Genomic DNA, 26,689 nt, shown 5'->3' with positions numbered 1-26,689 from the left:
CGCTCCGAAATACTCTAAAACCAGTTCAGCTTTCGCTGTATCAAGAATCCCTTAATATACGGAGGTGGGGCTGAGGGCTGCCGAAAGGGTAATTGGTCAATAAAGATGCCCATAAAGGTCACAGAAGTTGAAAAGCAAAGTCTAGCACGTTGGCAGCACTGTATCCACACCTGTGGCTGACCTTAGATTTTCCAATAGACTGCTGAACTTCACGAAGGAATTCCAACTGCTGTTCGGCTTCGTCCAGCTGTCCCTCTAGGATCTGGCACCAGATGATACCTATAATAGAATGGGAGCCGATAAGAGTGGATGAAACGTAAACAGAAAATGTAGATAAAGTGTATCTATAGGCAGCACAACGTTAAACTATTTAAACACAGTTTGTTCGTATGAAATTACAAGTTGAAGTTACCAGTAGTCGAGTCTGGCCAAGAAAGAGAATGAGAGCGAGAGAGAGAGAGAGAAAGAGCGCGAGAGAGCAAGACAGCGAAAGAGAGAGAACGAGAGAGAGGGAGAGAGAGAGAGAGAGAGACAGACAGAGAAAGCGAGAGAGAGAAAGAGAGAGCGAGAGAGAGAATGTGTATGCGTGTTGTAGTGTGGTCATGCGCGTGGACGCACGAGGTCGACACAGCCCCTAGTCTGCCGTTCAGCTTAGCCTTTGCCTTTAACATTACGCCATATTGAATTATAACACTCAAAATTAGCGTTCATTAAACGGTCTACGAGTTCAAAGTGATTTCGGCTAATTCGTGTGCTTCAAAGCAAAAGGCACGTCTAAGACCAATGTTTAAAGTGCGCCAGTGACTGGCGCTCGCGCTTGATCAAACTTTTGAGACCGAGGTATATTTCGTATCATCAGACTCTGCCACAGAGAGAAAAGGGAGAAAGAACGGGGACGAGAAAGATGAGACCAAAAAGCTGCAAAGGGAGAAAGCAGGAAAGAAAAAGAACGTGCAAGAGCGAAATGAAGAGTCAGGAAGTCTGTCTAGGGTCGGGAAAGAAAGAAGCACTTAGTAGAAACAAGCCGACGCAGCCGGCGGGGGGCTCCAAACAACTTTGGGCTGCTGCATATGTTTATTTATTTATCACAAATTATGGAGTGGTTTAGACAACTGTTAAAGGAATACAAAGGCTGAAAATCTGGCCAGCTGACTGGTGCTAGTAGAGATTCGTCTGCGATCTGTGTGACAAGACCCTCCCTAGTAAAAGGCGAGAAGAGAGTTATGGTGACCCCAGCTAGACTTTATTAACGTACGATTACTTAAAATCGTTACAGTATAAAACACATAAGCAACGCCCTGTCTGCCCTCCCCCAAAGAGCTTCCTGGCATTCAAAGTAAAAATGCACCATGCCTGCATGGGCTCTGTTTACTTGTGTCCTTTTAAGACTTCAAATTAAAATGAATTAAAATGTGGGATCAACTCCGTTTCACACCAATTTTCGATTAGTCCTGTAAGGATCAATGGTTATATAAAATCCATTGGGGTCACTCCCTCCGTAATATCGATGGTCATTGATAAAAAGTACTTGATGTGCCCCCCACCCTCTTTGTGATCCGATTGTCCATACTGAGAGCCCCTGGGTTGAGTGACATCCGTCGGGGCTCGGGCTCCAGCTGGTTTAATTACCGAGTGATTGGGACCCTGGAATCTGCAGCCGGTTGCTGGGAGTCAAGTGAATTTCTTCTGCAGACTATTGCACCATTATATGAATATTTAGCCAGTTAGACCAACATCTTAAATTTTATTTGATTAAACCACAGAACAGTAATGCTTCATCTCCAGTAAAACAAACCTATATGCGGTTGGTTAAATAAAACAAATTGTCTTTTCACAAACAATACAAAGAGCAAACACAGATTACTTGATTTAGTAAGACGGCAAATAGAAAGTTAAATGCCTCAGTGACAACTCCAATGGATCAAATTAAAATCAGTACCAGATTTCAAACTAATACCAGCGAACTTTCATATGCAACCACTCATTCCACAAACTGTAATAATGATGACAAACTGTCAAGTAGTCATGTATTTAGAGGTCGACAACCACTGTACTGCACGCCGTATACTGCATGTCAAAAACACTGCACTACATGATAATGTAAGTCTAGGTAAAGGAATGTGGATGTAAAAAAATAAATATCTACTCATGTTGATGATATAGGGGTTAGTGAAGCAATGATATTGTAGATTGGTGTTATAATGACAGAAAATTCATGGGTGTAGTTAAACAGTAGCTTTATTGGTCAGCAACCAGAGCGTGAGCGTGGTCCTTCTTTGCCAGTTAGCAGAATCAACATGCTTTGGAATTCCCTCTCTCAATCCACAACAAAGATGGAACACGTGTACTTAAGAAGCCATTACTAAACACAGAATAGCACGTTTCGAAGGTATAAAATATCTCATTCCCTTCACTATACAAATTACATATTCTTGCAAATATACAAGAGGTGTTTGGAACCGCTGTTTCCGTGGATGGTCAATCCTAATCTGTTTCCTTAGAACATTGCGTCTCTGATCAACATCACTCTTCCATTTATCTCCACCTCCTACACTCGTTGAGGTTCTGAGCCTCCACCGTCCCACTCGCATTTGATCTACCCTACCCAAAACGTCATCATTCTTCCATCATTGTAAAACTGCTACAACATTTCTCCTCACCTTTTTCCATGCCTAAATTCTTTCCATAAAAAACAACTCTCCTATGGATAATTTCTCTCCTTTCATCCGAACCACAGAAATCTCATGGCTTTTTTGTATTTTTTATTTTTTTTACTTTAAATGGACCACGAGGTTTAGTTAAGCCATTCCTGGGTTGCCCGGATTTTTTTTTAACAATCTTCAGGCACTAAATCACTTTCATTTTTAGCCCTCTCTCATTGCAAATTCTCATCACTCCTAATCAATTCTTTCTTCCAGACTGGATGTAGGCTTTCTACCCCTCATGAAGGCGAAAGCTGGCTCAATCGTAACTCCATTCTTAGTGGTGTAGTACAAACCTTTCCTAGCTGCCAAGTTATACTTTGCAGGCATCTTTAGGACCAGGAAGAATCAATTAAGGAGGTCATGAGTATTCAAACAGTCCCCTTGGCAGTGATCGCGTAATCAGGTAAAGGAGAATGCATCGTATGTATCCTAAGAAACCAAACCTCACACAAGAAGATAGTTGGCTAGATTATCCTTGAAAAGAATTAATGTAACTATGGATCCTAGTACTTAGACTAGTCAACTGCACAAGACCTCAATGATAATAGACTGCCAATCTGGTGAAAGTGCACTACTGCATACGACACCCATATGGTTTAGTAAAAAAAAAGGGGCACTGTCACAAGATGCATTTCCTTAAGGGATGTAACTAAATATATAGGTGCCTTGTAGATATGTTTTGTCAGGCTACCTGTAGGAGAGGTTAAGAATGGCAAATCTATACTTACCTATGTGTGCTTACCTTAACAACATTGTAATAATGTGATTGGCAGGAATTTATTTTTTATAGCACAAATTTTAAAATAGCTGAATGACATCAGAGCCCTGTACAGGGTCGAAATCAAAGATAAAGTTAACAAGGGATTACAGGAGTAGCTGGATTCTGAGAGCTTCAAAGAGGTTTGTCTTCAGCTATCTCCTATATTCAACCAGGTTGGAGTAGTTCTGGGGTTTAGTGAAAAGAGTTGGTATCCAGTCCTCTTGGTTTTCTTGGCTATGTGTGTGAGGACAAGGTTGGTCTCTAGGGTGAATAACATCTGTGTTGCTCCTGTTCTTAAAGCCCCTTAGGTTAGGCAGGTAGTTACTGCAGAAATGGGGTAAATCCTGCTGGCCAGTTGAACATTCAAGCTTGATAAATGTCTTCATTACCACAGTCGCAAAACCAACTGAATTGGGCTTACTATTAGGGCTTTATCATGAGTGTTAGACCTGTCAGCCTCTGGACTGTCTTCCCCCCCAAACCTTTTGCCTCACCTATATTTTTGCTGGACTTCTTTTTGTTGGCCATAGGACTCTGTGCACTTTACCACTGCTAACCAGTGCTAAAATACGTGTGCTCACTTCCCTTAAACATGGTTAAATTGGCTTTTACCCAATTGACATATTTAATTTACCCGCAATTCCCTTGTAGAGTGGTATACTATATACCCAGGGCCTCTAAATTAAATGCTACCAGTGGACCTGAAAAAACAACAATTGACGGACAGAATGCTGAACAATATCAAACATTCACCTTAGTACAGCGATCTAGACCTAAATCCATTGTTTTATTGCTCCCCATGACATTCCAGAACCTGCAGCACTTATTGTGCCACCCACTTAAAACACCTCCCAGGCCTGCCACTGCAGCCTGTATGCGGTTCTAAACTGACAAGTCGATTTGGCATTATAATCTCCTTGCCAAGTCTTAAACTCCCCTTTTATTTCGCATAGCAATAGCCAAAGGTTCAATAAACAAAGCAAATAAAAAGGGGGTGGGGGAGGGGGGGGGGACAGTGGACACCCTTGGTTGGTCCCCCGTTTGACACGGATTGTCCTGCCTCTGAGGTGTTAACAATTATATTGGCTTCTGCGTTATGGTACATTCTCTGAATCAACCCCCGTGATATTCGTCCCCCTTTACCTACCATGGGGAAACTAAAATTATATGCGGTTGATATCATGCTCATAATCAAAGATAAGGGGGTCCAACCAAAAGTCTGAGGTTTTTGAGCAGTTTGAATTGCTCGGCGGGTATACAATTAACAAAAAGAAAACAGAAAAAAAAACCTAGGTTTTACACTGATATTTTCTCCTGTCTAAATTTGAAACCAAAAAGGTATCTGGGGGTTAATATTTCGTCACAAATCGAATTTGTATGACTTAAAAGGTTGTCCCGCTTCTGCTGAAAGTACAGGAATTACTGCATCAGTGGAACTCACTCCCGTTAACTATTATTGGGGAAGGTCTCACTGATCAAGATGTCCATTCTCCCGTTACTTAATTTTTTATTTTCTGCAACTCCGTGTGTTTTAACAGCACCTTTCTCTGCCAAATTAGAGTCCATGTATACATCTTTTATTTGGGGAAAGAACCGCCCCCCCGCCCCCCCCGAATTGTACTTAGCACTTTATATGAGGAGCTGGAGAATGGAGAGTTAACTCTCCTTAATCTCAGGGTTTATTATTTTGTATACTTTGCACAATATATGTCTAGAATTAAGTTGTAATCACATACAGGAATATTCGTAAATTATTTTATGAATTTAATTTGCAAAGAGCACCAGATACGCTGTCCATTAAAAATGTTTTAAAAAAACTAAATTAGTGCACTATAAGTGTATGCAGAAGTTCTTTCATAAACGTCAGGACTTTTATAGATGATATACAATCCCGGTAATCAATTTTTCAACTCCGTTATCCAAACTTACTTCAGTATTTGGGATTGGAGATTCGACTGAAATTATTCAAAAATGGGCTAAGGCCGGTTTTCGGATAATCTCAGATTTTATAAGGATCGATAGATGGCTAAACATTTCTGAAATGTATGATTTAATCCAAATGATTTCCTTCTGCTCAGGTCATATAATAGCCTTATCAAGTTCTTAAGTAATCTGGATCTGATACAGATTAATGAGCGTAAAAATCTGGAAAATGTACTATTTGAAGGAATCAGTTAGGAGACCCTGGGAGTGGAAACAACTTTTAGTCCCTATTAAGGGTCTAGATCTTGAGGAGAAAGCAATTACAAAACGGAAAAAACACAAAAATGTGGAGGTTACAGCAAGTATGGGGTCTGAATTAAATAAACTTAATTTTAGTACTTTAAGGGGGGCTAACTGGCGCGGGATGCTATTTTTTAGCAAATGGTTTCTATATAGAACCCCACATTTTTCTAAGGTCTATCCCAGCCAATCCGGTCACTTTTTAAGTTATCCGACAGCCAATTGGACGCATATTATATCACAGTGCCCCTTAATTCAGGGTTTCTGGGACGATAGTTTGCCATTTAGAGGCTGAATGTTTAATCACAATAGACCCTAACCACTGGCTAAAAGTCCTTGGCTATGACCCTACTCTACATCTTTCCGATAAGTTTGTTAAACTAATATATATTGCAATGGCGGTTGCCAGATCACTCCTGCTTCAGAGATGGAGATCAGACCTGGTACCAACTAAATGCAACTGGGTTCGGAAAATGAGGCAGGAAAGAAATAGTGAGCACTTGTATGCATTGCGAATTGGGGGGATTAAAAAGTTTGAGCAAGTCTGGAAAGCCAATTTTGATTACATTTTAATTAAGAGCTTACATTTTAAATGCACTCCTAATATGCTGAAATTTTACTTGATGCTGCATGTGTTGATGTATCTGTACTTTTTTGTGCACGTTATTGCACTATAGACACCTATTTTATAGCACTTTATTGCACTATAGACAATTTAGCTTCTTTTTTATAAGCAGTCGAAGTTGTCTTAACATGACAAAATAATATTTACGGTACATATGTTGATATTTCTGCATAGTTTAATGTACCTAAGGCACTATAGATACCGTAGCTCGTTTTAAATCAGGCAGGCAATGTCGTATCTGATCTTGATTACATCAATACACTATTGGCAGCCTAATTTCAAAACTTTACCGGGATTTATATTTCAATGCATTATGGGCATTTTAGTTATCTTTTCAATTGTGTTGTATCTGGTCTCTATCGATTTGTTTTAGTCCGCGATCACTCTGGATTTTATTCTATGTTACTCTTTTGTAGCTGACTTTTTATGCTGTATTGAAAGGCTCTATTACTAAATATTCACATTGCGTTATATGGATGAATTTGCAAAATCTTGACGGATCTCAATTAAAAAAATAAACTAAAAAAAGCTCCTCTTTTATTACATATAGGTGCTCACCCTGAAGGTTGGCCCTAGGAAGCCTCGAGGGCTGGGTGCGCTAGAATTCAAAAGGTTCAACATGCACTTTTAAGTTTTACAAGTACTGGCAGTGAAAAACTCCTAAAATCATTGTTCACTACTGTGAGGCCTACCCTTCCCATAGGACAACATAGGGAATCTCCTTATTACGTTTAATAAGCTGTAATTTCCAATTGACTGCTGGTGGCTATGTCATGTTTGGTGACTTTGGAATTGTAATCATAAACCCTATTTAATGCTAAAGTCATATCTTCAATACATTTTGAAAATGGCACTTTTAGAAAGTTGGCATTTTCCCAAACATAGCCCATTTTTTACCTATAGCCGGTCTTGGGTTCATGACTTGATGTAACTGACAGTTAAACCTTGTGAATTCCTCCCAGACAGTCACACCATAGCGATTAAGTGTGCCTGGATGAGCCATCTGCTGACAGGGCTGGGGGGGGGGGGGGGGGGGAGCTGCTAAGCCCCACTTACAACTGAATAGCTTGTTTTATCTTCACACAAAGAGCCTAATGACCACAAAGAGTCTAACCACCCCACATTGTTACTGCAGCCAGCTTGGAGCCACTGGAGGCAGGAAATTCCATACACTTCAAAGCCACTGTCTAAAAGTTTCTCACACCCTCCAAATCCTGGACACCAAGGTACAAAAAGGGGACCTCAGACACCAACTCTTCAGTACATGCCCAGATCTCTGGATACTCGCTCCATCACGGTTGGCCTGGAAGTATGACTTTTACCTGGTCCAGCGAGACCAGATATCCTGAGGTGGCACTTTCTGGCACTATTTTTGTTAAAATATTTAAAAATACTTAACTTCTGTTCTACTGATTGGAATTTTCTCACTTTGGTCTTGTTTTATTTATTACATTTTACTCTGTTTCAAATGTGATAATCCTGTTTGTGTGGTGTTTTTCACTTTATTACTGTTTGAAGTGTTGCAGCAGCAACTTTACACATTCCATCCAAGTTACGCCTGACTGCTCTGTGCCAGCAAATCAGAGCGTTGAGCACAGGTTTATTTATGGTTGTCTTGTGCCTCACCCTGACAAGCATTCTGGTTGCTGCTTGATCAGGGCTCACACCCCAATCAACCAACAGCCCAGCATCTCACAATGAGTATCACAGTTTATCTTACAAGTCAAATCTGCCCCCTGAAGGTACCTATACTGGTAACTCCACTTGCCAGAGTTTTACTGGGTGATAAATGGGAATGTGAGGGTCCCTTTAGAAATGAGGAATTAAGGGAAAATCAGTAGTTCTGAGTCTGATTCACTCCGCAATTCCTCATTTTCCAGTGGAGTTTCACACAGAGATTTCAGCTTCATTCAACAGATCAAATAACTAGGTGAACCAAAACAGATCAGTGGTTTTGCTGTGGATCTCAAAAAATCCAAATGGGCCGGTAACAGGCATTACCAGCACTTCTGGATTTAAAGGGGAACTCAGAATAATGCCCGATGCATCCAAGTAACATATTGTAGGCCCATAACTTTCAGGTAACATATTTTATCACACACAAAGGCGGAAGGAAAGAAATGAAGCATCGGGTACCTATTATCAGGCTTCAAAATCAGTAGCTATCTTATAAGCACCCTATTTTATCCATATATGTCACTGGTTGGTTCAATCTAGATCTGAGTTCTCCCAAAAGGTTAATGTGAAGGCCTGAAATTTTCCTTAATCATATGATCTTTATGTTCCTTACGATGTTCCATGCCGCTTAATGTTCGAATGTTGACTATCATTTAACATCATCCTTAAGTCTTCTGAACTCGATCACAGAGGCTTATGAGGTAGAACTCAGTGTTAGCTACTTAAATGTGAGGGGGTATCACAAACCAAAACATTTAGACAGGCACAGTACTTACCTTTTTGTTTTAGCACCACTGTAGTCATCTGTCAGATCTATCTGTAAATCTTGACTGAATATATTTCTCACATCAAGAAACGCGATAAGCAGCAAGTATAGTTTTATATGTGAGAGTACCTTCTTTTTCGTATACATTGATGTACACATTGTGAAATGCCCATGTGAAAAAATGTATTTAGTGTAAACAATCAGTCAAAGGTCACATGGACTGCACGTAAATCCATTAGAAGAACGGACAAAGAGTTGCTGACAGTAAGGCATTGGAAGGGTTTTAATCATACTTTCCAATAATAGGTTTTCAGAAATGTCCACAATTAAATGAAGGACTATTTAGAGGCATAAGATCAGAAACACAGTAATGATATACACTGAACATGAAGCTGATGGAAGAAATATGCCTAGATGGTACAGAAAGGAACATAATGATACAAACTAGTCTTGGAAGAGCAGGAGACTAGGGAAATGGTTGGAGAGAGATGCTAACACTAAACAAGTAACTCATAAGGTCTCTTGAAAATCAGAATTAGAATTTTCATGAATTGGTGGCAAACGCATAAAACAGGAGTTTTGGACATTAATGAAAACTGACTTTATATGATGATTTAGATGTGATGTTTTTCTCTGGTAGATACATTTGGGACACACGGAAAGGACAAAGTACCCTTGTGATGAACTTAAAAAGGGATAAGCCTTCATAAACTTTGCAATCTACAAGGTTGCTGCTGACACTGGTTAAGTTAAAAATATTCCTTTAAAATCACAAATAGGTCTTGACAAAATAAATAACTAAGCACAATAGTTACAAACTATGTTATGTTACTGAGATCAGTAGGAATAAAATTAACCTTGATCTTGATGATGAAAGTTTAATTTCAAAATGCATTCATCAAAGTGTAGTTCATCAGCACAAATAAAAATCAAGAAATTACATTTTAATATCATAAAGAAGAGAATATATGATGCGGTGATGATTTAATAAATACATATAACCCAATCAGAAGGGCTCCAGAATGAGTATTTATTTAAAAGATAATTATACCCTGTGTGAACTGTTTACCTAGAGACTCTAGGGAGTCAACATATAGGTCAACTTCAGACTACTTATTTTGGTGAGTGAGGCTTGAACAAGGACTATCAAATGTATGTGACCCATTTGTGTGATACGCTTAGTATGGTTTATTTCTGTGTCTTGCTTTAAGTGAGAAAATTATCATAGGAATCAAAGAACAGGTCTGGCCTAGGTCACTTAAATTGCAGGATCTGTTGAAGTGTCTCAGGTGCAAGACAGATGCGAGACTGTGTCCTGAAGAGTGAGCGCTTCAACCAAGATGTGGACAGCACTACAATTGAACATAATCTGCTTCTTTGGCTGGGGCTTTCGCAAGTCCATGCCTTGTTCCTGGCCGCTAATTTATGGGATGTGAAGACAACAAAAATAAAAGCCTAAAAATCAAGATCACATGTGATGACTGTAGCTTTCCACAAGAACATTAAAGTTAGCAAAATACATGTTCATGGCCGGGTGCTCCTGCCTCTTTGACATGATTGGAGCCTGAAAAGACAAATCTATTTGGCCCCGTTTCTGATGCCAGAGGCCAGAGAATGTTAGTGGTTAACTGGATCTGGGGCTTCCCATACATTTGCAGGAGTTACAGAATAGCACAGTTTCCTATTATGGCCATCGGATGGCAAGGTATCAAGAGACTCAAAAGTAATGAGGACTAAAACAAATCCTCCTATTTTGAAAAATCAGTATTCATATTCCTCAAGTTCTTAACAGACGTCTCTTGAGAAAGTACGGGAGGGCTGCTGATCATTGGAGAAGCCTTGTCCACAGAATAGATCTGGTGATGACTTCCCCAAAGTCTAGAAACACTCTGAATGGTATTCAAGCCTTGGAGCATGAGGTGTGCAGACTTCCAGGAGGTTGATGGAATAGATGAGGTCATTGATGGGTACATACTCCATTAATAATCACTCGGGTGGCATTTGTTGCCAATCAAGCGCATAAGGCACAAAAAGCCAGCTACCCACTAGAGAGATTTGCTGTGATGGCTGGAAAGGGAATTATAACTGACCCTGTGACTGAATTAAAAGTTCAAAATACAAGGCTCAAACGTTTGGGTGCGGGGAAAGCGAAATATGAAGAGGCTCAAATGGCAAATGATACATACCAAGAGGACTCTGTTATGTGTACAGAATTCTTTTTGCATAGAGTTTTGACAGGTATGTACAGCAAAACTGTCAACCATGTGGCCAACCACCCATTGGCATTTCTAGTTAAAGTGTATCTAACAATACAAATGTCTATGCTGGCTATGAGAGCCGTGGGCAACTGGTGGTTCTTTCGCAGGAGAAACAAAGTCCACCATGACCCTCAAACCTCATGATATGAACTTATAGAAAAATATATTGCCTCAGACTTCCTTCTCTTGTAAGCTAGATGGCAGGGAAAAAGTCGCCAGGGCCACAAAAGCACAACTGTAGCTAATTGATAAAAACGAAAAATACTTTTTTATTCTCTCTCTTCATTGGAGTTACAGTTCCCATGCTGTGAACTGAAAACTTTTAAGATGCAGCTCATCTTGCAAACTGCATGCTGCATGCTGGATAGATGTTGAAACCATGGATACATCAAGAGTAAAACAGAGAAGCCAGTGGTTCCCAACTAAGAAAACTACAAAAGACAAAATGTGTTAGAAAGGAAAAAATCCAAATTTAAGTAATTTAAACTTTGGCAGGTCTCTCAATATTAAGTGTACTACACACTTCTAAAGGGTAAAATTAACTGAACCTCAAGAAGGTCTCCGACAAAACTCAAGATGTTTGACTGGAAAAATGCTGCTATTCAGGGTGCTGAAGGAACAGCTGTAATGCTGTCCATAGTGATGACATTCAGTAGTATTGTCAAAAAGGTATGAAAATGGTCAATTAGTTAGAAGTGAGAGGGGAGTATGCATAAGAGTCGAGGAGAATAAAACTGAAAAGAAAGACACCAGAGCCGCTTTCTCCGATAACAATAACCCATTTTTGAAAATTTAAGTTATGAAAATTTGGAAGGGATCATGTTGGATTACGGATGCTGTGTAAATAAAAATGGTTTTTTGGGGGGTAATGTTTATAAGGGTCCTTTTTAGTAAAGATGTGGCGTTACACAGTGTTTCAACTCTGCTCTCCCAGGCATTAATTGTGGATCATTGAATTACTGGAGATCCACAACTGTGAGACATCTATTACAATGTATTTGACTCTTCCAGCTTAAATTGTACTCAAATTGTACCTGTGAGTGCAGCTACACAGCTCCCATCTAGCTTCATGGCTGTCGAATACCAAACCGAGGCTTCCTTCACCTTCCCCTGCAGAGTCTTCTGATACGCTAGCTCCGTTGCTATTGCCGCATCCTCCGGAGCCATTTTAAATGCCCTTTCTGTGAAAGCATAGAGCTGATGCAGGATAGGCTGATTTTTTCCACACTGGAAGTAACAAAAGGGACAGTGTTCAATTACTAAGTACAGCAATGTATACACCAGCCTTGGAAAGGTATATTTCAGAGGGCGGAAATGTATACAGAACACCGCGATTGTGAATGTTCACATAAATTAGGACGAAAATTAAGTAACGTGCTGCCATCACATAGTCTCTGATGTTTATATACTTGCTCAAAACTGCATGTGTATCTTAAAACTACCAGCAATCAAATCATTGACAAAGCAGGGAAAAATTGAAATGTGAGGTTATCCCCTATACAACAAACACAACTTCGAATCTACTGTTGCAAGTAGGGAGAATAGGTTTGCCACACAAAGAGTACAATTTGGTGTCGCAAAACGAGCATAATAACCAATTGGCGGCCTTGCACAAAGCCTACAGTCATCTGGTTAAATCATATTTTAGGTTGCTCGCCTCATGGTAGCAGTTTGCACTTTATAGATTAGATTCACACAACAGACCACAGGTTTCAATACTATAGATGTCTCCTGTGGAGGATAACAAGGCCTAGAGACTCAAGATTAATGAATGATATGCCCATAAGGCGTGAGAAGGCCTACGAGTAGAGCATAAGTAAACACTCTAAATTGCCAATCATTTTTCCCAGTTAATATATTTCTATCCCCTCGATTATGAGCCGCCGCTGTGAATACAAGATTTTGAAGTCTGAAAGTAATATGTATGTGTTATACAAATGTTTGCCACGGAAAGATTACACCGATAATCCCATTATTTTTATTTATTTATGTTTATTGTTATTTGTATAGCGCCAATCACCAAAGGTCTCTAAGTTTTTATATAGTGCAACCTCGACCCAACGGTATTGGAGCGCTTCTCACATGAGCATCAGTTACATTACACAAGGACACATTCATTTTTTTTGGGTTGGAACAGGGTGCTCAAATGATTTGCCCAGAATCACAGGAAGTTGCGCCCATGCCAAGACTCAGACCTGGCTTCCCAGTTCCAAAGTCGGCAGCTCTTGCCCTTACACCGCATCCACCCCTTATTGTAGGTATGTCGCAAATATAGAGGTTGGTACATAAATCCTTCAGTGCTTTGCTCACACAGTCTTCTGAAGCATCAGCAACATGGCTCAACAACTTGATAATATCTTCATATAAGGGTTGCCGAGTCATTGGAGAAGGGACTGCACATAGCACCCTTGACAATATATTTTGTACTTTCCAGCTTAAGCACAGAGTTCGAGAATATATCTCCACAGTCTAATTGGTTATGTGTTACAAAATTAATACAAAACGGTTCTTAAACAAATAAACAAGTGAATCCCATTCCATACATTGGCAGCTGAAGGCATAAGGTTTTCTCAATCAAAATATTTTAGGTACCAGATACCCTGGCGGCAAAGTACCTGGGTTAATTTCCAACCAGTCCAAAACACCACGATCGAATATTTTCAAAAATGTAAACCTCCTTGCCCAGGTTCCCGAGCAGACACATTAATATTATAGATCTATTATGTCAAATGCTGTCAATGTTTTCCCTGATAAGAATAAAAGGGCGAATCACTTACCATGGAAAAATCACAGCCATTTCTGTATAATATTAGTTATAAGATGGATAAATACATTTGATTTGATCTCTGAATCCACCTATATTTTAAAGGTTAATGACACAAGAAACAACTATGTATATGAAATCAGACAACTGCATAATTTAAAAAACTTACCAGTCTACTGACTACTTTAATTTTTTCAAGTTGTAGTTCTGGATTTCGAGGCTCCATGGTTTCTAGAGCATTAATAAGGTTTGTGATATACTCCAGTGCCTATAAAAGTAAAATATGCAATGAATTAGAGAAATGCAGAGCTTGGTACCTATTACGAATTCTTGATTGGTCCATCCAGCCAATACAATTCAGATTGTTAATTGCACAATGAAGATGCAATAGAGAATGTCACCCTGTTGAAGGCGAGCATCTAGCCCAGGAGTTTTGCGCCTTATGAGGCCGTGTACAAATCCAATGTCCATATTTTAGTCACTCCCTATCCAAACATGCCATTATCTCTGTTAAGCGTGTGCACACCATGACCGAAAAGGCTGCCTGGAGCCAAAGACCATAGTGTCTTTCCTGCAGAAAGGACACATGAAATCCATCCTCCTTTACAAATTGCCCCAGATTTGAGATCTTCTTTGGGGTGCAAGGGTCTTCAGAAATGTTAGTTAAGGGGGGGACAGAAGAAGGTACCAAAGGACCCAAGTGATCAACGCATCAGACCAAAGTATTACAATGCAGGCGAGGACCCAAAAACGAGTACAGCAGCAACACATCTTTTACTACCAAACACTCAGACAGCCTTCAAGTGGGTTTGGACCCATAGTGACTAACATCAGGCATACTGAGGTCAGATGTTTAATCAATTGCATACCAGACATCTTTCCAGAGGTTTTCTCACATAGAAGCCAGCAGCAGGAATCCTGGTTGATTGTTTAGTATCCAAGAGAACAAAGTTCAGTTTCCTGAACATTTAGTCCATTTGGCGCCATACAGGGCATTCTATAACTGTGTAATATACTGTAAACCACCAGGCAAGGTCCAGAGTACCAGCCCCATCACTTAGAGGCTTGATGTCACAAAGACCAGGGTATCACTTTGAGAACAGAGTATTAGTAGACAATAAGATCTATCAGGATGGGCAGGTGCTAGTAAGCTGGTAAGGGCCCACAGGAGGTGAAACCAGCTACAATGAGCTTTTGAGATGGTAAGATGAGGAAGAAAAGGGAGCGGGAACACAGAGATACATAGATTAGAGTCTTGGACTTCACAGGGTAATGCCAACTATTTCAGAACGGAAAGCAAACAGAGCAAATATTTGCCAGAATTAAATGAGGGTCAATGCTACTGAGGGGAGGTTGTGTGAGGGCTCTGATAAGATCAGAGTGAAGAGACTAATATAGTAGAGGTTCCTACAGATAAAGCATCTAAAGAGGACAAGGTGATGACAAAGTATTTGAGAACGGTCAGCTAAAAGGAGAAGGCCAAAGTGCTGCGAATAAACTATATGGAAAACGGAAAATTGGCCAGAGAACATGAAATGGCCCGGTTAGTGGCATGATGAAATGAAGGAATGTAGATCAGTTAGAAACAGAGAGAAGGAAGGGGAAGCATGATGAAAAGAAGAAAGGGGACAGATGAGAAAAGTAGTAATGTGGAATGAAACTGGTTAAAAAGCGAGATGGAAAGCAAGATTAAGGAGAAGACTGGTGTTGTTCAACTGACAAAACATTGGAAAGTGTGACAGAAAGAAAGGATGACCTGGACATATATATGTAACACGTTACTCTAATCCTAAAACTAGTGCTTGCATCACTAACTAACGTTTAATTTATTTAAAGTTAATTAAAACAATCAACCTAATAAACGGATTTTGAAAAATAATCCTAAATCTAATTATAACCCCAAAAACCGAACTATTTCTCCCAAATTATTTCAAAAAACGGTTGAACAATGATGCCCTTACCCTTGTGCTAACCATATCAGTAACCCTAGACAACATTGCCTACTTTATTATAATAAACGTCAATATATTTGAGTAAATTCAATTAAGTATTTTATTTTGCTGATCTAAAAAAATACTGTTAAATATTTAGTTAGTTTATCCCTTTTATACTTTGATGAGATAATGGTGCACTATGCACTGGCAAAAGAGATAATGGCATTTAAGGGTAATTTTGTTGAGGTACTGATCAGATGGAAATGAATGGTATGCCTTATAGAAACTACGATTCATAGTATGCAGGATAAACATCTTTGATAGAGAAACTTCTTCGGCCTGCCCCTCCGCTATATACTGGAAAGAGCAGTAGTCGCTCTTAATCACAGTAGGTGCTTCAGGAGGCTTTCTAAAGGTGCAAAGCATGGCTTACAGGAATGGGACAATTATTTGGTGACTTTAAGGGTGAATCCAAGCAGTGTGGTAAGAGGCCCTCAAACTCAGTGTTACAAATATTCACCGGTTTAGGATTTATTTTGCAGTATGGCCAGGCAAATACATTGTGTTAGAGTTGTCTAAACGGTGGGACAATAGCCATGTTGGTTCTCACGTTAGTTTCCTGAAACGCGGATGCTTGTAGTAATTACAATTTGGTGGGTAGAAATGGACCAACAAGTGAATTTTTAAAATGTTGAACAAACACTCAACTAAATGCCTTACAATAAGAGAGTGGCTCAGATCATTGGTCCCGAAAAGTTGAAGCTCAAACATCTATTTCAATGCACACTTTGGGGAAGAATATAGCTAGGAGATGGCTCATGCCCTACCTTCTTTAAAGATGGATACACTTGGGGCTCTGGCCCCAGAAGGAGATAAAAGATATCCTTCCTCATCTTGCACAATCTGTGGCATTTTCTGTATCCCCAATCCTAGGGTTTACGGTTCAGATCATAAAAAGGGAGTTCATATTCATTGTATTTTTTGAATGAAGGTCTTCCCAATTCAGTTAATAGCTCAAATGGGTTATTTGCCTTTCAAAACACCCTTAAGCACATTAATCTATCCCTAATAAAAACACTAGACTAAATGCATCATATCGTAAGGGAACTAACTTAAACTCACCGCAGCTAATTCTACAGGGGAAAAGAAAGCATAAATTACTGATCAAATGCCTACTTACATCTAAAGTTGGGTTCCGAAATTGCGTGCTACTTGCCGCAAAGTGCTTCAATGCCTCGTCCGGTTTAATAAGCGCTACTTAAATACAATTTACAATATTGTAAAATTACCTACCTTACCGAGGAGGCCCGGCATCAAGTTGATCCGTTGCAGAATCCAACCAAGGTGTCCATGTCCTGATACTACCAACATCTCTCAATGAGTGATGAACGGATAGGGCAGATGCAAGTAAATTAAAACCTACATGAGAGAGGAAACCTCGCTGCCTATAGAATGCTTAGTGGACACACTGTGCAAGAATGCACAATTTTGTTTTACTGTCCAGAGCTGTAGGCATGAACTTATATGTTGGACCTTTTCTGGGCTATGAGAGGGAAGGAGCTGGCAGTGACTTTGAGAAATGAAGAGGCTGATAAAGGGATAGAGAAGACGAGCTACATGATAGAGGAAGAAAGGATGGAGCTTATAAAACTGAAATCTAAAACAGACATGAAAAGAAGGAGTGCATGGTATAGTACCTTTGCCTGGTGGGTGCAATTAAAACACAACCAAACCCAAAAACCACCATCAGGGAGGCCTGATGTTGTATAATGATGAATCTAAGTTTAACAGTGTGATAAAAGTAGCACCAGGCAAGCGCAGGCTGGGGCACAGACAATACGAGTAATTTTTTTTCAGACTGGTGCAGTTTAAAAAATTGTAGGTGCATGAAGGAAAATAAACTGAGAATAGTGTAATGGAAAATCAATCTTTTAAAGATATTTGCATCTGGTAAAAAAAACTTCTCTAGTGAACCAAATCAGTGCTGACTTTTGTGGGGGTGTTGCTTTAACTTAACTGGTTGCAGCTAGGGGCACTAATTATTTTTTTCTGCTTTACGTTTGGATTTGGGGTGGTAAGAATACTGTCTCCCAGAAATTACTTGGGCCCAGATAGGAGGAGGTGCTCCACCAGATAGTGCAGCAGAGGCCCACATCTCACTGCACAGCCACGTTTAGCAACAGCTTCGTCTCTTGATGCAAGTGATCTGGTTATCACTTATTGGTGACCTAATATTAAAATCAGAGGGATTCCTCGCCGTTCAGCCTGGTGACTGCAAAGTTGGGTGAGGGACGTGTATACATTTTTATTCATGGTTCTCATTCGTGAACTGAGAGTGTCTGTTTGACGAGTGCAAGTTGTTGGATTGTTGAGTCATACATGTGCAGTAACTGATCAACTCATAACAACTCAGGACCCACAATTTTAAGAAGGAAACTGCAAGCTCATCAGTGGTGGTGTCCTGCTAAAAGACTTTTGTTTTAATAACATGAAAGAATACAACAAGTCTTAGCAGCCCCTAAAAACACTTCTCAATATAATCATATGTTTCTGTGAGGGGGCTGGTCAAAGAAGGCTGAGTTCCTGTGGACTCTGCAAAGGTTTTCCAGCACCAATTCAGGAGGAGTGAAGGGCTCCAACCTGGTGAATGTGGCTGGTAAGCTTGATCTGGCATCCTCTCAACCTGCATCTCCAGTCTACTCAGCACCATGCGGCCTGTAATTCAACACCAGAAGCTACAGGAATACAACACAGCTCCAGCACCAAAAGGTGGAGAATGCAGAAAGGTAAATTCGAACCTAGTGAAACAAACATTTCTGCAACATTACCGCAGTATAGTGAAGCACCTATGGAGGAATCAGGAGCTGCAAGGGTCTATGCCACGGCAAGCAGGTGATCAATGCAAATATCAGGAGCTTGAATTCCTGCAACAAAACACCTGAGAGTTTCAGGAAGTAGCGTGCATTTTTTTCTGTGCACTTATCATTGCAGCGTTCTTCCCTCCCCCTGTCAACACTGTCAATGGGGTATTAGTATTTTCTACCTTTCCTTGTAGGGCCCTTCAGACATTGGGGGTCACTGGACAACAGTCAGTGGGGAGGGTTACAGGTATGGCAAATTTCGCAAAATAGCAACATCTTGAATGTATTAGTCTGAACTCAAACCTTCCCGTAGTGGCCACATCAACCATGGTGAAGTCATTTAAGTATCCTAGTAGTGCCCTAGTAAAAGAGAAAAACACTATAATGTATTGTCAAAGTTGCAGTTTTTGAAGACTTTCCACAGCCCCCACATAGGACTAACCTAGTCCAAGAGCAATGGCAGACAATTTACACTGCCCTGGCACCTCTGGACAGCCTCTATATAATACACTTGTACACTGGTTGCCATCCCAGGACCGAAATGATCAGGAGCTTGGCGTCATGGATGGTGTGCGGATGATAGAAGAGACAAGTAAAGTGTTTGGAGAAGATGGGGCTGGCACAGAAACTACTGAGGCAAAAGGAGGGACTTCCCTAAAAAAAAGCTACTTTTAATACAGGTCTACTGCTGTTAACTGGGTTATTGCCCTATTGCGAAGAGCATTCCTTTTAACTTTTTAAATCCTCACACTGCACCTTTACACTTTACCTTAAATTACTGTAAATTCTTCATTCTCACTGACTGCCTTGACGTTTATTCCCCCACGACCTGCGGTGCCAGTATCTAAGACCGGGCCCGCCCTTAGCAAGGTCGGCGTGCTAGTTATTAAAGCACAAGGGGGATAAAACCAGCATGCTGATGCGACCACACAGCAGACGCGTGCAGTGGGCGCGCCAAAGGCAAGCTCGTCTGCGGCAGTCAGTGCCCGGAATGCACCATGGGGTAGTGCGCCAGGACCCCTGCACCTTTTTTTTCCGCCAGCCATACTCTAGGGCTCAGTTACTGGCATAAAATAAGGGTAAGTGCTGCAACACTACTACATGAGTCGGGGAAAGGGATTTTCTTTCATATCAGTGCACTTCTTGCAACTTTTCATTGGCGGTCAATAACTCTCCCTCTAGTACCTTTGGCCTCAGCCCTCCTATCAGGGATAATAACTCACCAGACTTATTTACTGAAGCTTGCAGAGTCACCTCTATCTCCTCTTCCACACAACCCCTTAGAAGAGAAGAACAAGCTACTTACCTTCGGTAACGCTTTTTCTGGTGGATACAGTATCGGCCTGTGGATTCCTCACCTTGTGAATATCCCCTGCGCCAGCAACATTCAGAAACTTTTGTAGTAGTCCACGCCGATGAGGTCAAAGACGACGTCACAGAGACACGGCTCCGCTCGCGACTCCGCTGACGTCACCGGATCCATAAGAAGACCTCGTTGGCATGATGACGTTAGTTACGCCCTTTTTTCCGTGCCTTCGAGGCACACGGATGGACTGACAGCAATATATACACAGTATACACAGTACATAATATACAAAGACACACACACAGTGTGGAGAATAAATAGGATGGCAAAAGAAATAACACACTGCCTTTAACAGTAACAAATTTTGAAACACCATCATTAGAATTGTAGGTATACAAGGGTGGACAACGGGGAGGCGGGTGGGTATCCACCAGAAAAAGCATTACCGAAGGTAAGTAACTTGTTCTTCTGATGGCTACATCTGCCAGTGGATTCCTCACATTGTGAAAAGATTCCCACAGCAGTCTCACTCCCGGAGAAGGGTGTCCACCCTTCTATACCAGAAAGTCCTGAAGGACGAACGAGCAAAGTGTCCGTCCCTCCTCACCTCAGAATCCAAGCTGTAATGCTTCGCGAAAGTGTGGAGGGAGGCCCAAGTTGCCTCCCTACAAATGTCCTCCACAGGAACACCTCTAGACAAGGGAGACGTAGAAGACTTAGCCCTAGTAGAATGAGCCCTTAAACCCTCTGGAGGTTCCTTACCGGCCAAAGAGTAACATATCTTGATGCACAAGACAGTCCGTCTGGAAAGGGTGCGCTTGTGCACCGCTCTGCTGTTCCTGCAGCGAACAAAGCCCAAGAAGAGCTGGTCGTCCACTTGAAAGTCTTTAGTCCTATCAAGGTAGAAGCTCACCGCCCTCTTAGGGTCTAAGCGGTGAAGCTTCTCCTCCTCCTTGGAAGGGTGAGGGGGAGGATAGAAGGTAGGAAGGGTAATGGACTGCCCCAGATGGAAAGGAGTTACCACCTTAGGCAGAAAAGCAGCCCTGGTCCTGAGTACCATTCTTTCAGCATGAATGGTCAAGAACGGGGGATTGAACTCAGAGCTTGAAGCTCACTTACCCTCCTTGTCGAGGTGATCGCAATGAGAAAAACCGTTTTGAAAGACAACAGTCTCAAGGGACACTTGTGTAAGGGCTCGAAGGGAGAACCCATCAAGTAAGTTAAGACAAGATTTAAATCCCATTGAGGTACAATAAAAGGAGTAGGCGGAAACTTGTTTGTAAGGCCCTTCAGAAATCGTAAAACAATAGGTGATTTGAACAATGACGGCTGATCCGGCAAGCAAAGGAAAGCCGACAAGGCCGAAAGATATCCCTTCATAGTGGCTACAGCAAAACCTTGCTGAGCAAGAGAAAGAGCAAACTGAATGATGTTTGATAAACGAGCCTTCAAAGGGTCAATAGATTTCTCTCCACACCAAATAACAAATTTAGACCACCTATAGGAATGGATAGATTTGGTGGAATGACGTCTGGCAGACAAAATTACATCTACCACATCTGGCGGGAGAGAAAATGAATTCAGGTTGCCCCGTTCAATCTCCAGGCATGAAGGTGTAAGCTCTGGAGGTGGGGGTTTAGAACCTGCCGCTCCATCTGAGAGAGGAGGTCTGCCCTGAGAGGGAGAGGGAGCGGAGGGCACGAGGAGAGGTGGAGAAGATCTGTATACCACACCCTTCTTGGCCAATCCGGGGCGATCAATATGACTTGGGCCCGGTCTTGGCATATCTTCCTCAGAACCCGAGGAATCAAGGGTATGGGAGGAAATGCGTAAAGAAGATGCGAGTCCCATCTCAACTGAAACGCGTCTCCCAAAGCTCCCTGAAACGGATACTGGAGACTGCAGAATGACGGGCAGTGAGCGTTCTCGTGAGTGGCAAACAGGTCCACCTGAGGAGTTCCCCACGTCCGAAAGACGTGACGAACCACCTCCGGATGGAGCCTCCACTCGTGGTCGACGGAGAACTGCCGACTGAGACAGTCTGCACGCACGTTCAGAACTCCGGCCAGATGATTTGCCATCAGACAAATCTGATGGTCCTGAGCCCAGGATCAGAGACGCAGAGCCTCTCTGCAGATACAAAGCGACCCCACTCCCCCCTGCTTGTTGACATACCACATCGCGGTAGTGTTGTCCGTCATGGCTTGAATCGACTGACCACGAAGGGAGAGGAGGAAGGCCTTGAGCGCCAAACGTATCGCCCGCAATTCCATAAGGTTGATGTGAAGCAACCTTTCCTCCAGAGACCAAAGATCCTTGATCTCCAGATCCCCCAGATGCGCACCCCACCCTAAAGTGGATGCATCCGTTATCACTGTGGCCACCGATGGAGGTAGATGAAAGGGCTTTCCTTGAGACAGGTTGCCCTCCACACTCCACCAATACAGACCTGCTGCAGCTTCTCTGGAGATCCTCACAGACTCCGAGATCTCCCTTGTGCTGATACCACTGCCAGCGGAGGCACCACTGGAGTGCCCTCATGTGCCAGCGTGCATGGTTGACCAACAGAATGCAGGAGGCGAACAGACCGAGCAGACGAAGGACCTTCAGGACGGGAACGACAGCTCCATTGTAAAACAAGGGAATCATTTCCTGAATGTCGAGAATCCTTTGCGGAGGTGGGAATGCTCGACACACAGTAGTGTCCAGTACCGCCCCTATGAACAGGTTACGCTGAGAGGGCACCAGGTGAGATTTGGGCACGTTTATCGAGAAACCCAACTTGTGCAACAGCTGAGTTGTATCCTGCAGATGATGAAGCACCCTCTCTGGCGACTCTGCTTTGATCAGCCAGTCATCCAGATAGGGGAAAACTGGAATCCCCGACCTTCTGAGATGGGCTGTCACCACTGCCATCACCTTGGTGAAGACTCGAGGCGCAGTAGTAAGACCAAACGGAAGGAGCGCAAACTGATAATGTTGGGACCCTACCGTAAACCGGAGATACTTCCTGTGCGACTTTAGGATAGGGATATGGAAATGCGCATCCTGAAAGTCGATCGACACCAGCCAGTCCTCCTGATGCAGCGCTTTAAGAACCTGTGCAAGGGTGAGCATCTTGAACTTCTCTTGCTTTAGAAAAAGATTCAAGATCCTGAGGTCCAGGATTGGACGCAGCCTGCCATTCTTCTTTGGAATCAGGAAATACCGGGAGTAGCATCCCTGACCCCTTTCCTGCTCCGGAACCACCTCTATCGCACCTTTTTTTAGCAACGTTAGGACTTCCTCCTGGTGAAGAAGAATATAGTCCTTCAAGCAAGCACCTTGGCAAGGAGGGTAATTTTGAGGAAATTCCTGAAAGTGAAGGACGTACCCATTTTCTACAAGATCTAGAACCCAAAGGTCTGTAGTAAACGATTCCCAATCGGGTAGAAAATGGGTAAGCCGGCCCCCCACAGGACCAGCATGATCCAAAATGGTGGCTCTAGGGCTGCTTTGCGTTGGTGGGAGGGACTGAGGAAGAGGAGGAGGAGGAGGAGGAGGAGAAGGAGGAGGAGAAGGAGGAGGAGGAGAGCTGTCGACCTCGAGCACGACCTCTGACTCTGCCTCTGTAGCTCTTATACAGAGTGTTCTGCTTCTGTTGCTGCAGCTGCTGGGGCTGCCTGCAAGTACGAAAGGATGACCTTCCAAAGCCCCTGTACCTCCTGAACAACCCCTAGGCTGAGTTTGCAGACCCAGAGATTCGGCCGTGGCTTTGCTCTCTTTAAATCTTTCGAGTGCAGCATCCGCTTTCTTACCAAAAAGACCAGAGCCGTCAAAAGGCAAGTCCAGGAGCGTTGCCTGCACATCAGGGGAGAACTCGGATGACTTGAGCAACGGACACCTTGTGGCAACAGAAGAGCCCATAATCCTTGCGACAGAATCAGTGGTATCCAAGCCGCTTTGGATTACCTGACGTGCAGCCGCCTGGGTGTCCGACAGTACCTCATTAAAGTTCAGTCTATCTTCCTCTGACAGTTTTGGGGTCAGTTGTTTTGCTGAATCCATAAGAGCATGGATATATCGGCCCAAAAGACAGGTGGCATTTGTCGAATTTAAAGCCATACTGGCAGAAGAGATGACCTTCTTGGCTGATTAGTCTAATTTCATTGTATCCCTGTCACTCAGGACTTGGGTAAAAGCACCTGAAGATCTTTTGGAACAGGCAGCCTGAACCACCAGACTCTCCGGAGAAGGATGGGAGGTCAGAAAGTCTGGGTCACCTGGAGCCGCCCTACATCTCCTTGCAACAACCTTAGAGACCGCAGGAGCACAGAAGGGCTTACGCCATACTTCCATTACCGGTTCAATAATGGCGTCATTGAAAGAAAGCAAGGGCTCCAATACAGAGGAGGGAGAGTGTAGAACCTCTGTAAGGATGTTTGGTTTAAACTCTGCAGATGGTAACTGCAGATCCAGAAGCTCAGCCACATTTTTCATAACGGAGTGATAGGGAGCCACATCCTTTGAAGGAGCATCAGCAGGAGGAGTAATCTCCCATTCAGGTGACAAGTCCAGGCCACTAGCTTCCTTCAATTCCTCAAAGAGATCGTCTGATTCCATCAGCTCACCTTCTTCCACTTCTTCCATCTGGTACCTCTGTTCCTCCAGTACCCTTTGAGCCTCCCTCCTGGATCTGATTCTCACAGCAGGAGTCAGCGGTGCCGTAACCGAATCAGACGGCGCCGGAGCCGGCGTCGAGCACGGATCCAAAGGAGCACCCGGCGTCGAACGAGGCCGAGTCGGCGCCGGTGAAGATGGAAGCGGCGTCGATGTCCTCAGTGCTGGTAAATGCCAAGACGGTGTCGCCGGAAAAAATGGCATGAAGGGAGCCTGAGGGTAAGCTTGAGAACCTCCCAAGCTGAATGCCATAGGACCCATGGGACCCGAAGGCGCACCAGAGGGATACAAGGCTCTGGAAAAGACCCCATACATCGCATTCAAACAATGCGTTGGATCTTGACCTGGGCCTGGAAATGAAGGATATGGCTCAGCCTGAGGCATCACCGGACTCGGGCCGATCGGTGCCGACGGTGGAATCTGCGGAGTCGAAGACTCGTCCGGAGCTGGAAGATCTTCAATTGGAACCGGAGACGAAGCCGGCGCCTGAGATGGAGCCGGCGTCGGAGATGGAGCCGGAGCTGGAGAATGCTCCGGAGAAGCAGCAGGCGATGTCAGGCCAACAGGAGAATCAGGAACAGAAACCGGTGAAGGAGATACAAAGTCCTTACGACGTCGAGAAGGTGAGGTCGATGTCGGAGCCGCATCCCTGTCCGAGCAATGTCGAGATCCATGCCTTTTTTTTTTCTTATGTTTCTTGGACTTGGAAACATGCCCAGACGTCGACTTCGACCTTCTCCGACCTCTCTTCTCCTTTTTCATCCTGGCGATTAATAATTTGGCCTCCCTCCGCTTCAGAGCCTTTGTGCTCATCTTGCGACAGCAAGAACATCCTTCGACATCGTGGTCCGATGAAAGGCACCATACACAGTCCTCATGCGGATCCGTTATCGACATGTGCTTACCCCACTCCCTGCAAGGCTTAAACCCGGACTTCTTTGTCAACATCTTCAGCTGCAGACAAGAAGAAAGAGAGAGAGATACCAGCAGAAAACAAAGTATCCAACTAAAGCTACAGAGAGAGTCCCGAAAACCGTTAGCGTCGACGGCGCGGAAAAAAGGGAACTGACGTCATCACGCCGACGAGGTCTTCTTATGGATCCGGTGACGTCAGCAGAGTCGCGAGCGGAGCCGTGTCTCTGTGACTCGACCTCATCGGCGTGGACAGCTACAAAAGTTTCCGAATGTTGCTGGTGCAGGGGATATTCACAAGGTGAGGAATCCACTGGCAGATGTATCCATCAGAAAAATTATTACTATGAACCGGTTGGGAGGTCGCTAAATGCCATTTTGCTTAACACTAGATTAGTGATAGTACGAATACGAGTTTGAACGTATGTTGCAGACGTTAAACCTGGATATGGTTTTCCTAACGGAAACCTGGACAAATGATACGACCGAAGCAGACTGGGTTATATATTTACTACTAGGATATGTATTGGCCAATGTAGACAGGTAAGGGCAAAAGGGGCGTGGCTTAGCAATCATTTATCCGTCTATCTTTAAAGCCACCTTTGAGGCTACTCAGCTGCCAGGTGCAGCAGCTACGACCTTTAACATTAAAATTTCTAGCACCTTATCCTTCCCCAGTCTACTTCTAGTTTGGGCCAGAGCCAAAATCTGTTCACTCAAGGTATATAGACCTTCATGGAATCCGGTCTGGATTCCCTGACACTTACGATACTGGGGGATTTTAATTTTTATCTAGAATGTGATAAGAATGGAGACACCTCCACTCTATTAGACAGTTTGGTAGGCTTTGGTCTCACACAATTAGTTCACAGCCAACAAATCAGGCCCATCATATTCTTGATGGTAAGTTCGCCAACAATTCTAATATTATAGTGGACAAAGTAATACCCCTAACATGGACAGACCACAAAGCTATTCTCTTCAAACTCACCCATTTGGAGGGTTATATGTCGCAGTCTAAGAGCTTACCCCCTGTCAAATTCAGACCATGGCATAAAATCAATAAAGAGAATTTAACAGAGATGATTGACAAAAGTCCACCCTTGTTAGAGCCAGACGACAACAAGGACGCCAATAACTTTGATGGCTCGATTAGATCAGCTATGGATCAGTTGGCCCCAGAAAGAAAAAAGCAAACAACGGAGAAATAAAGCTCCAGCCCCCTGGTATAACTCAGAT

At 42.9% G+C, this 26,689-nt stretch overlaps 1 protein-coding gene across 1 annotated transcript in view; it reads right to left on the bottom strand.

Moving 5' to 3' along the window:
• Positions 1–24,358, bottom strand: part of LOC146789726 (tetratricopeptide repeat protein 21B-like) — a 372,315-nt gene extending 347,957 nt beyond the window's left edge. Inside the window, exons 1-4 of the mRNA XM_085631186.1 lie at positions 24,221–24,358; positions 13,948–14,046; positions 12,049–12,241; positions 182–279 (exon numbers count right to left, since the gene is read on the bottom strand). Coding sequence (XP_085487312.1) covers positions 182–279; positions 12,049–12,241; positions 13,948–14,046; positions 24,221–24,358 — 528 coding nt within the window. The remainder of the gene's footprint in view (positions 1–181; positions 280–12,048; positions 12,242–13,947; positions 14,047–24,220) is intronic.
• Positions 24,359–26,689: the final 2,331 nt, after the last annotated feature.

This window comes from Triturus cristatus, chromosome 10 (genome assembly GCF_964204655.1).
Source record: "Triturus cristatus chromosome 10, aTriCri1.1, whole genome shotgun sequence".
In the NCBI taxonomy this organism is placed as follows: Eukaryota; Metazoa; Chordata; class Amphibia; order Caudata; family Salamandridae; genus Triturus; species Triturus cristatus.
The sequence above is the reverse complement of the archived record's forward strand: the minus strand, read 5'-3'. Positions and strand labels throughout refer to the sequence as shown.